Source organism: Ursus maritimus, assembly GCF_017311325.1.
Source record: "Ursus maritimus isolate PB19 chromosome X unlocalized genomic scaffold, ASM1731132v1 scaffold_X1, whole genome shotgun sequence".
In the NCBI taxonomy this organism is placed as follows: Eukaryota; Metazoa; Chordata; class Mammalia; order Carnivora; family Ursidae; genus Ursus; species Ursus maritimus.
The window spans coordinates 19,843,861-19,855,954 of NW_024423319.1; the positions used below are offsets into that span (position 1 = coordinate 19,843,861).

Here is a 12,094-nt window from a genome sequence, read left to right on the forward strand (position 1 = left end):
TCCCGTTACCAACACCCCCCCCCCCAGAGGGGCGTGTGTGTTACAGTCCATGAATGTACGCATCGCCGGACTCCAGTTGGTGAAGGAAGTACCAGAGTTCATTGCCTCCCAACATCCCGGAGCGGTTTCCCTCAAAAATCCTGGGCCCTAGGGGTACAGCCTCCCTCCATGAAAGAGCACTCTGCCCTGAGGAGAAGGGAGCGCTCGAGGCTGACAAATGGCCTGTGTGTGGAGTTCTGCGCAGTTTGATCACGCTCGTAGGTATAGGCACGTGGGACCACCACCAGGGCCCCGATAGAGACCAGTCACCGCAGGGCCCTTTCAGAGTCACACCGTCACCCCCCCCACCTGCCCTAATCCCTGCCACCCCCTGATCTGTTCTCCATTCTGTGATGTTTTGGAGCCTTTTGAATTTCAAAATACTGGATCAGGGACTGCCAGCCTCCATTTGCTTATGTGCCAAGGCAGAGGTAGGAGGCCTTGAACACTCCTGTAGCTGTGTACGTTCCTACATTATGCCAACGGAAATGGCTGGATGTGAAGAAAAACATGTCAAGCACTAGGCCCAGGAGGCAAGTAATCTGAAATATTAACTGCAGATCTCTCTAGGTGTTATGAGTTGTTTTAATGCTAGTCTTCCATCCTTGTTTTTAAAAAACACAAAGTTTAAGCATTTTCTGCAGTCAGATAAAGAATCGAGACTTCTTACAGGAGATAGTACATATATGGGCTACGTGTAGTGCGAGCATCCAGAAGGAGGGTCCCTGGCATGGGTCCAGCTCTGCCACCTGCTGGCAAGTCCCTCACCTGCGAGCCTGCTCCCTCCCCTGTAAGATCTGGGTGGCTAGGCGCGCCTGCTTCCCCGTGTTGCGAAGACTCCCGCGTATGAAGAGCCGGGCTAGAACCCATGCTCAGGGCGGTCACTGTCCTTCTACAGATCACGTGTTGTACGTGCAGTCTGGGCTTTGCAGCTGAGAGGCATAAGGAAGCAGGTCTTGCCAGTCGGGGAGAAGCCCACTGGGGATTGACTTGGGGGGAGGTGCTGTGGCAGCGGAGGAATCGGAGTCAGTGAGGTGGGAAGAGGCTGTGCACAAGCTGGGGGAATGCGGGCTCACGGCTTTTGTCCTTCTTTCAGGTGATGGTCGGTATGGCAGTGATGACTCTGAATCCGGTGGGTTTGTGTCCCGAGGAGACCTAGTGCCGGCCTTCCCCTGACTGTTTCCGGTAGAGAGCCACCCGGCCAGCAGTGGAGGGACCCAGTGATTTAAAAGAATTAAGCATGAAAATCGGGGTCCCCAGGGAGGTGGCCCCATGGGAAGGAAGCCTGCTGGCCTGAGACCCAGGTTTCCCAAGGTGGAAATCCTTATGGAAAACAAGAAGCACTTGGCAAGGGCCTTAGATAAGTGGCTTTGCCCTGTATCACACTGCTCAGGGTCACGGGCGTTTGAGACCGGCTTCGAAGCTAGCGGACGGGAGAGCCAGGTGCCGAGCGATCTGAGGACTGCTGGTGCCGCGATCTCTTGTCTCACCCCTGCCACTCCCACCTAGAGGTATAACCGGCTCGGCGGCACCATCGCAGAGTGTGGCCAGCGCCTAGCCATGGCCCTGATCGGCGCAGTCTCCGCTACATCTCCTACCAGCAGGAAGAAGTTCTGCTTCAGCATCAGCGTACAGTCAGCCACCACATGGCCTCGAATAAGTGGCCAGATTCTTTCGGGGGCGGGGGGCAGAAACAGGGATACAATTCGGGTCCATTCCACAGCCTGCCCGAGACCGACTCCTGAGTGGCCTTTCCAGGGTGGACGGGTCGCAGCTGGACCAAAGTGTGAACGGACCGTATTTCTGTGGACAGCACCCAGGGACGCTGATGTTTGTCTCTCCCAGAGCGGGAGAGAGCCTGGGCTATCCATTCAGCCTCAGGCCTCGCCTGCTCCATGCCCTGGCCTCCTCGGGAGCACGAGGCAGCCAGCTGAGGGCTCTGAGAGCCAGCACGCCACCGGAACGACAAAGGGCTTTCAAGGAGCAGGAAGGCAAGGGGCAGAATAGAGGGTGGGGTTTGCACCCCCCCACGTGCTTCACGTGCGAAAGGTTGCTTTCACTTTATACTGTAGCTGAGAGCATCTGAGTTGTAAGTTGAATAGTGACACACAGAGCCCCATCTTCCCAGCCTGCGGGGCCCTGGGCTGGGAGCCCTGTGGGGATGCTGGCAAGTGTGAGCAAGAAGGGCGCCCTTGCTCGGGTCACCAGCACGGCTTTGATGTGTCACTGCTTGCTGACGGTGTGTCTCTAGGACTGGCGATTTTTAGTTCAAGTGAGAGGCCCTGGCTCAAGCGTGGTTTTCCTCTTTCCTGAAGCTTAGGAGCATCTTTTGTGAGGCTTCCCTTCCCTGCCCTTTCTCTGGGCCTCTGCCCTTAATTCTAACCTGGAGCCAACAAATGAGCCTGGGCCCCAGAATGCTTACATGTAGGTAATGCAGCAGTCTCCACCTCTTTGTTCCTCTGACAGTCATATTCGCTTCTCTTACTCTTATACAATGTTCTTGACCAGGGTCACCACGTACACAGTCTGTGCATGGCAGTACTCCAGGGTCACCGTTCATGTTTCAGTGCACAACCTGCACAACTGTTCATGGTTGCCGCGCTTAAGATCCTATTGACCCACCATGGACCCACAAGCTTGGCTGTAGAGTGGTGTGAACAGGGAGGTGTCAAGAAAGAGTACGGAACTGGAAGCTGGATTGTCCTTAGAGCTCTTTTGTCCTAATTCAAAAGCAAAGAAATGGAGTGGCTTAAAATGACAGAATCTATTCTCTCACAGTTCTGGGGGTCAGAAGTCCAAGATCAAGGTTATCAGCAGGTTTTGTACCTCCTGGAGGCTGTAGGGGAGGATACTTCATTGCCTCCTCCAGCTTCTGGTGGGTCTGGGTGTCCCTTGGCTTGTGGCCCCACCACTCCAATCTTTGCCTTTGCCTTCACATGGCCTTTTCCTGTGTCTGTGTGCCTTCTCCTCTTCTAAGGACACCTGTCATCACAGGTAGGGTCCACCGTAAATCCAGGATGACCTCATCTTGAGATCCTTAATCACACTTGCAAAGACAATTTTCCAAATAAGGTCACATCCATAGGTGGCAGGGGGCAGAGGACGTGGCCACGGCATCATCACCCTAACGGGGAGATGTGTGCAGTCCGTGCTTGTCAGAGCTGGCCGGGATGCCTCATATGCCGGGGCACGGCGCTTGGAGCCATGAAGAAGCCTGTCGTGTAACAGAGTTACAGTGCGGATGGCTTCCCAGCCACTGTCAAGTGCTGCATGTGGGGTCCCGCCCTGAGACCACCCCCCCTCAGCCCCAGGTTCAAGGGCATCCTGACTTTATGGGCAAGGAAACAGGCTCAGAGGACTGTTGAAAGAACGGAATGCAGACCGGAAGCCCTGGATCCACAGGGGAGCCAGAGGCAGGGACAGGGAGGGCAGAGCAGTTAAGAGACGCGGGCGGGGCCACTAAGTCAAGTGAAAATACCTGATTTTTACACTCGTTTTCTAAAACAGGTGTGAGGCTTTGCAAATTGGATTAGCAGGCAAAGCCAAAGAACATGAGACCATGAAGGCCTTGGCATATAGAGTTGAACAACTTATGTGATATTTGAGGGAGAATAAACCAAAAAGAAGGGGCCTTGAGGACAGATTCAGGCTGTGAGTCAGTCTGTGGGAGGACATGGCTCTGCAGTCTGAGGGCAGCCTGGAGGTGGCGGCCAGCCTGCTGGTCGGGGAGGCACAGGCCGGGGAGGCAGGTGTGCTTGAGTGGCTACTGAGGGCTCCCCCTCCCCAGCCCCCCTCAGTCTGCAGACTTCACACCACACCCACCGGCCCCGCCACCCATGTCCTTGGTCCCCATGCCCCCTCAATTTCTGGAATCTCACTGTTCCTCCGTCCCCTTCCTTGCCGCCCACTTTCCCCTCCCATCTGTCAAGGATGCCCTTGTCATTGCTGAACCCACACTGTCCTGAGTCCCTGCCCTGGACACACTTGTGCAAGCACTGTCCTCACACAGAAGGGAACTGAGTGTGGCACATCCCCCAAATTTGAAAAAGATCTCCCTTCCGTATCCACCCCTGCACTATCAGCACTCTTCAGAATTTGTCAGTCGTCTCCGCTCCCGTCTCGGATTCCTCCCACGTGAGTGGGTTCCCCCTCCCAGGGCTGGTGCCCCCTGCACAGGTCGGCTTTGGGGCCGCACCTCCATCACCACACCATGGCCTCTGCCTGTCCGGGACCAGGTCTCCCCTCCTCCATCGGGATGGTTCCATCAGCCTCCCGCCTGCCCTGCTCCCCCGCCCCCATACTCCTCTCTGCTTGGAGCAGCCAGAGCGATGGCTCTGCCTGGACCTCCCATGTTGCTCACTGCCCTCCAGGTCCTGGTCCAGACACTGAGCTTGGCCATTCAAAGCCCTTCCTGGTTTGGCTCCAGCCACGCCAGCCACCCCTGTCCCCAGAAGCCATACTCTCTCCCTGAGTGTGTCCTGCTCTCTCCGCTGTCCCGCTTCTCACCTAGCTGCTCTCATCCTTGGGCCTGGGGCACCATCCCAGGAAGCCTGCTTGCTCTCCCAGCCTGTGGGACTCAGCAGACGCCTGTGCTGCGTGCTGCCACAGCGCCCCCTGCCGACCGGGCCTGGGGCCCGCGGGGCCGAATTGGGCTGGGTTCCTGCGTCTGACTGCCGACCGCCCCACATCGCGTTCCGGACTGGCAGCTCCGTGGGGGACTGTGTGTGCTTCATCCATGGATGTGTCCCTGGCACCCAGGCCGGGCCAGAATTGAGAGGAGCCCCATGGATGTTTGTGGAACAACTAAGCCCCCTGAGAAGCTGGGGTCGGGACTTCCCATTCCTACCCTTTCTGCCAAGCCTCTACCCAGAGTGGCCACAGCCAGCACAGCATGGAGGTGACAGAAGGCAGAGCACCGGGGAAAGCCCCAGGGAGATGGGGCGTGGCCGCTGGGGGGGCCTGTCCCCGTCGGTGCTCAGGGGCTTCCAGCCTTTGCTGCCACCAGAGGGGCCCAGGCTTTGGGGGCCCTCTGCTTTCCATCTCTGCCCTAGTGACAAAGTCACAGTGTGACAGGGTCAGTGCCAGGGGCTCGCTTCTTGCTCCAGGGCACTAAGCTTTGTGTCTTGCCTTCAGATGCAGCAGAAGGTCAAGGTAATGACATGCTTCCACTTACTCGTTTTCCTCTTCTGCTTTGGCTGTAATGCGTCATTGTCCACCCTCCCACCGGCTGCTCTTGCTCCACCCTCCACCCTGACCCCTTCCCTGGTGCTCACCAACTTGGCTGTGACCGCAGCCAGTTTTAGCTTGCCCTGATGTGTGTGGGAAGATGCCAGCAGCCAGGCCTTCTGTTTCTGGGCTATGCGTGGCCGGGGTTGGGGGTCCTGTCTGGGAGTCAGATGCCCACGGGTGGCCATCGCTGAGGAGCAGCCAGAGGGCTTCCTGCAGGCAGAAGACATGTTCAGTGCATGCCAGGGGGGCAGCGGGACAGTGATCGGGAGGCTCGGGCTGCCTCTCCCGGCCCCTGGCCATCAGGCAGGAGCAGCGTCTGCCGGCTCCCTCCCCTGCCTTGGCCACACAGGGCCAGCCACACCTGCCAACGAGCCACGCCCACATTCTTCCTGGGCCTACCCGGAATCTACCTCGAAAGCACCAGAGCAGGCAGGCGTCCTTTTCTAGGTGTGGAGCCTGGCTGGAGCCCTGGGTGGCAGAGGGACTTAGTCTGGTGCTGCTCAGTCATTTGGTTGTGAGAACCATGGCCCAATTTTCCCACAGGCCCAGGGCTCTGATAAAGCCTTATCCAGGGCTGTGACATGGACTCTGGGCACCCCCTAAGTAGCAGCAGGATGGGGTCCACTCAGAGGCCCGCATGCTCAGTGACCTGAGTGCTGGCATGCACAGGGTGCTGCGAGAGTCCCTGAGCCCCTGTTGGAGGTCGGTGGGGAGAAGGCCCATATAACTGACCAGCACGGCTCCCCGTGGCCACGGCCCTCCACGCGGGCATGCGGAAGGCACATCTTCCCGGCAGCTGGAGGAGCCAGTGGCTCAGAGGTGCGGGTGTTGCCGGGAAGGCCGTATGCTGGCAGGACGCTTTGCTGGCATCTCTGTGGTGAAGCCCCGTTCAGCCACCCGCCCCCCTCCCCCCTGCATCTGTCAATCCCTCATGCGGTGCTTGGCTCCCTCTCCACCTCGCTGGACCCTGGGCTGGCATGTGGGCCCATGGCTGGTGCTGAGCCTGCTGTCTGGCCCCCGGTCTCCCATGTGGCGGCGCCTGCTCTCGGGGCCTTTGCTGTGGGTCCTCTCTGAGGACCATGAGAACTCCTGGGCTTGGTCCGGTGCCCTTCGGTTCTATGTCGGTCACCAACTCTGCTCTTTGCCCTTTGCAGAGGGTCTGAATGCAGACTACGTGAAGGGCGAGAACCTGGAAGCCGTTGTGTGTGAGGAGCCCCAAGGTGAGGCCGTACGGGCCCTCGTTTCTTGCTATAGGGCTGCTAGTCAGTGGGCTGCGCGCTGAGTGGAACAGTGCTAGGGAAGCATGAAGGCGTCTGTTTCTAGAATTTCCAGCCAGAGCAAGCGGCTGCAGGGGCCCCAGAATCACTGCACTCTGCCCTTGATGAGCCAGATTCCAGCTTCATGACAGCAGGGACAGTGGGGCCACAGCCAGGGAGGTCTGGTGGCAGGTCGAGCACTTTCGTGCGCTGTGGGGCTTCTGCTCCCTGTCGGGGAAAACCAATGCAGCCCAGGCAGATGCCCACAGAGCTGTGGGGAAGCCTTGAAATTAGGCCCCTGACTTTTCGTTTTGAAGACTGCCCAAAGACAACAGGGACTCAACTGAAACACAGAGCCTCTTAGGAGAGCCTGTGCCTCTCTGGTCCTCCATGCCTCTCCCTTCTGCAGTCGAGCACCTTCTGAGTGCGGGAGCCATGGGCGATGGGAGGCCACGTGAGGTCAGGCTGCTGGCCTGGAGTGGCCAGCCTCTTGCAGATACAGCCGGTGGCAGATGCAACATGCCAGTGAAGACGAGGAGCAGGCAGGGAGGCTGGGGAGCCCGGGGCGGGGTGGGTGTTATCACAAGCCGAAGGCAGCAGTGGGTACAGGCCCGTTGTGGTGTCGCGGGGGCAAGTGTTGCTTAGGATGGGGAGCGCAGTGCCGCACAGTGCGGGCTCCGTGGCCCTGGCAGAGGACCGAGGGAAGCGGCCTCCACAATGGCATCCCCTTGGCTGGTTCTTACTCGGCCCCCGCAGCGTGAGCGTCCGCTGCCGGCCAGCAAGCCCCGCCAGGAGTGTGCCTGTTCTACCGATGAGGAAACGGGCTGAGCCCTTCACCGGGGTCGTCCGCCTTCCTCCTGCTCTCCAGGGCCCAAGGTCGCCCTGACTGGGGACCTAGTGGGCGCCAGAGGGGAGGTGGCCGGGAGGGGCCAAGCTGCCCCAGCCCCTGGACAGAACAGACAGGGAACCGGGTTTTGGGCCCCAGCAGAGCCTCGAGCGTGTATTTGCACCTTTTGCGCGGTGGGGATGGGAGATGACTCCCTCCTAATAGAGGTCTTCTCTCCCTAGTGAAATACTTAACGCTACAAACGCAGTCTGCAGAGCCGCCGCCCCCCGAAGCACCGCGGATCTGAGGGCCACTGCTCGTGACCAGCTCCTTATTTGGACCCACAGCTGCCCTACTGCTTCTCTGACGTCATCAGCTTCTCATTCTAACTTCTCCGGATGAGCTCGGGGTGTGTGTGAGTTTGGTTTCTGTGCCTGCCCTGCCACAGAGGCTCTGAAGAGACTTGGTGTTGAATCCGAGACCTACTCTGGCAGAAAGCCAGCACCAGCCTCAGAGCCGTGGGGTCGCTGCTCCCCAAAGCCAGCCTGGCCCAGGCCTTCGTGAGCTGGGGAGTGGGGAGACCGAGATGATGGAGGGCACAAGGACTTGGATGCTCCCGGGCTGAGTTTGAACCCAGGGTAATGTGATCCCTTACACCCTGCAGTGACCACTGTGTCCCTGGCAGGGACCTCAGTGTTGTCAGTAGGGACCCAGTTAGCACCTGGTTTGCTTGGAGCCCCTGCAAGGAGCGAACGAGCGAGCATCAGGTAACCACACGCTCACACACACACTACCCTTCTCATACACGCACACACTCCACGCAGCTTTTACACTGCTGGGCTTCCAGAGAGCTGGTCCAAGTGGTGGCTTTTTGTTTATTTAAGTGCAAACCTGCATGTCTTGATAGTCCTGCCCTGAGAGTTTAGGAACCTTCTGGACAAGTAGGAAGCTGTCACTCTTGGGCCCGATTCCCCTCTGATTCCATAGGGGACTCCTGGCTGACATGATTAGTTTTTAGGCATCATTTATGCATTGAAATGAGTGTGCCCCTTCCGCCCTGCATGTGTTCTTATTTTGGTAGCCAAAGCTACAGACGTCAAGAACAAGCGGCAAAGCCAGAGGCAGGCATGTCTTGTGCTTAAAATTGTGTTCGAGGTGGGAGGGGGATGGGGAAAGGGACGTTTGCTTGGTTTGGTGAAACATGCCTGACTCCGTGGGTCTAGGATGATTCTGCCCTCCCTGTTCTGATGAAAAGCCCTGCGGTGCCTGCCCCTCACCTGGCCCGGAGCTGTCTGGTTTGGGCTAGCCTCCTGGAACGTTCTGGCCCAGTGTGGTCCTGTCCCTGGGCCCTCTGCTGTCTGAGGCTGAGCCAAAGTCTAGAGCCACTGTCTACTGATAATCAGTTTGCAGTGCCCAAAAGCACTTCCAGAAGCATAAGTCGGCAGGAAGCTGGGGTCCTGTTGACACGGCCCCACGTGCCTCTTGGCGCTGCAGACAGCCCCACGCGTTGCGTCCGCTGAGCTGGGACGAGGAGTCTGGCTTCCTAAGGAAACAGCTGGAATCGTAGCAGACCCACAGGTTGCAGGATACATGGCTCGTGTGCTGGTGTCCGTGGCTATTTGACAAACCTAGTTGTGCGGGAGACGTGTCCAGCCACCCTTCAGATCCATTGCCGTGCGCGCCTCTACCCCGACAGGCCCCTTCCCCGGGGGCCAGGACTGGGTGTCCACAAGGCGGGCGTGGGGCGCTGATGAGACGCCTCTGCTTAGAGCTCCGGGGCTGTCAGGGCCGACGGCCCCCCCCCCAGCCCTGGAGGATTGTTGTATCCGCAGCCTGTTGCCGCGTAGTGTCCTAGGGAACAGGCGCCGGGGAAGGCTCAGGGTGGCGCTGGCAGCTCCCCAGGGGACGCCGGGTGCCTGCTGAGGGCCCGAGGCATCGCAGAGGAAGAAAAAGGAGGCAGCACTCGTGTGGTCAGTGAGCCAGCTCCCCGCCACGGGCAAGGTAGAGGAGTCCTAGTCACGGTGGCAGCTAGACGAGGAGTGATGTGGCCTGCATGTCACTGGCTGGAGCTATGGAGCTTGTCTACTAGGAGCCCTGAGGTAGGGTGTGCCCTACCGGCTGTCCTCTTGAGCTTGCCAGGGAGGCTTCCGTGGTGGTGGAAACCCCGCGCTCCCCCGCTCTGACGTACAGTCACTGCTGTCTGCCAATCCGTTTTCTCAGTGGCGGTGATTGGAGAGACCCCTTTGGCTCTCCCTTAGAAGCCCGCAGCCCAGCACCCGGACCTCCTAGTGACTGGACAGGCCGGGAAGGTCACTGCGCCACCCGTTTGCACAGCTCTCATTTCAGGCGTGGGGGGCAGGCACGGACGCCCGCAAAAGCCCAGGCTCTTGTAACAGTGTCTGTCTGGAAGTAGCCTTGACCACCCTGGGCCTGTCCCAGATGATGGGGAAGATGCAGTGAACTAGAAGGGCCAATTGAGAATATCCGGTCTATATCCACTCACCTGGGGGGCGGAGGCTCAGTGTTGGTAACTCTGAGCACAGGAGGAAGGAAGCAGGAGAGCTTGGGGTGGGGGGCACCCTCCTGGCGTGGGACCCAGAGAACAGTGCCAGGCCCGCTGCCTCGGACGCTTATCTGAGGAAGATGTGGAGACTGATCTCAGAATCCCCTGTACTTTTTTGTGCTAGTGTTTAAATGTGAATTGTAAAACGGTCTTGTTTGCATTAAATGAAATGGAACCTAACAGATCATTGTATTCTGATGGTGTGAAGGAACTTCCTTTGTCAAGTGATGCTGGTTCTTTTCCTTAACAGTTTGTGGTCAACCTTCCTCCCCTCCTCCCCAGCTCAAGGTGTTTTCTCCAGAAGGTCAGAGTTCTCGCATTTCCTCCGTTTGGAGGGGAACAACGCGTGGGAGCAGGGCCCAGAGCTGCAGAGGGACAGGCAGAGGTCTCGGGCTGGCTCGAGAGGGGTGGACTCCAGATACCCCAGCCCGGTGCGCACCATCATCAAAGAAATGCAGTGTCCAGGGTGGATTCGAGTTGTGTGCAGTTGCTTGGGCTGAGCAGGGCTGGGGGTCCCTGCACGCCATCATTCATGCAGCCTGGTCGCAGAGCGGCCCGTTTGGGAACGAGTGCGCCCTTGTCGTCACCTCGCAGCGCTTTACAAACCGGAAACGCAGCGGACCTCTGAGGGCGAACAGGGTGGACATGGGGTTTTCACGTTGAGGCGGGTGGCCTCTTGGTGCCCGGCCAGCCGTGTCGTGAAAGCCATAAGTCCTCAGACCCAGACCCCACCGCAGTCTTCAGTAAAGAGTTCTGCGTGGCCAGCCAGGGCCCAGTGCAGCGGCCCTCCTGGCCTTGCAGATCAGGCGTCGCTGCTGGGGCCTATAGCTGCAGGGACTGCCGCAGGGAGGGGGACGGGGACCCGAGGCCCTTGTGAGAAGGGTAACCCACAGGGGCCAGTGTGGCCTCATCCAGGCCTTTACAGCTCCCCCAAAGGCCAGCATTACTTCTGTAGACTTGGGGTGGGGACCCTGGGGCTTCTCCAAAGTCTGTCCCCTTTTCGACTCTAGGACTCCAGGCCTGCACGGAGTGCCCTGCCTCCTCGGAGCTGCCGCTGATTCCGGTAGCTCCAGCCCTTCCCTGTCAACATTTCCTCAAGCTTAAGGTTGCGGGGCATTTCAGATTTTAAAATCCGAGTACTTACTCATTTTGGCCAAGACACTTAAGACCAGATTTCTGGCGTTTAGGATTTAGTAAATGAGCTAAATCCTATAAAGGCACTTTACGTGTATTAACTGTGCTTGGCACAGAAAATAACAGGTATGGAAGGTTTTGTCATTTTCCCCAAGAGAAAAATTGGGGAAAAAAAAAAACAAGCCCACAGAGCAAACATTATTTTAATTACAGGTTGAAATACAGTGTATCAGATGAGGCAAATACGATACTATACCAGTTTTTAAAAATCTGAACCATGAATGTTTTACATTCTAGTATATTTAAATAAAACAAAAAGAATTGCTTAGGTAACAACAGTATACTTCAAGTTGTGTTAGAAACGGTTGTGTGCTAGGTACACACAGAGGAAAAGGGGCTGTTGTGCTGCTTGTCGATTGGGAAGGGGTGGGGGCGGCCCGCGGGCAGGGGAGGGTGGCACAGCCCGCCATGGCCCCGGCCCCAGGAGGAGAAAGGCAGGGAGCTGTTCGGCAGCCGGGGAACGGAGCTGGAGGGGGTTCCGGGAAATGAGAAACCTTGCGACCAGGCAGCTCAGAGGGGAAGGCGGACTCGCTGGGGTTCGAACAGCGGGCAGCAGGGAGGGGACGGCAGGGACGAGGCGCGGCGGCCAGGGAGGGGCCCCCTCAGGAGGCAAGCACCAGTGTCAGGGGAGGGTGGGGCACTGGGCCACACTGCAGATGTACCACAGGGAACTGGCATGCGCATTGTTTGAAAAGAATGTCTCACCCAGGCCAGTTGAGCAGAGACCTCCTGGGGTGACTAGTCTAAACATAAAAAAGGACATAGGAAAATAAAGGCATGTTTCTCTTGTTTAAAAATACCTTCTATGTACACGACAGTAACCGGTGCAGGAGGCCCAGGCGCAGACAGCGCTGGAGCCCTGGCGGCAACAGCAGGGCGCCCCGACGCCCGCGTTCAAAACAGCCTTCGAGGTGTAGCGAAGAGTCGAAAGCAGCCACGTGGCTGGCACGCGGTCTGTGAGTGAATGGAGTGTGTCTGAAAATGAAG

The 12,094-nt window shown here is 58.1% G+C and overlaps 1 protein-coding gene across 3 annotated transcripts in view; it reads left to right on the plus strand.

Annotated features, from left to right (window-relative positions):
• CD99L2 (CD99 molecule like 2) overlaps window positions 1-10,093 on the plus strand; it is a 109,249-nt gene extending 99,156 nt beyond the window's left edge. For 2 of the 3 annotated variants that reach the window (XM_040628112.1, XM_040628108.1), the window contains 3 exons: window positions 5,173-5,190; window positions 6,423-6,488; window positions 7,593-10,093. In XM_040628112.1, coding sequence (XP_040484046.1) covers window positions 5,173-5,190; window positions 6,423-6,488; window positions 7,593-7,657 — 149 coding nt within the window. In that variant the 3' untranslated portion in view covers window positions 7,658-10,093. The remainder of the gene's footprint in view (window positions 1-5,172; window positions 5,191-6,422; window positions 6,489-7,592) is intronic. The other variant, XM_040628111.1, reaches the window with a different exon arrangement.
• Window positions 10,094-12,094: the final 2,001 nt, after the last annotated feature.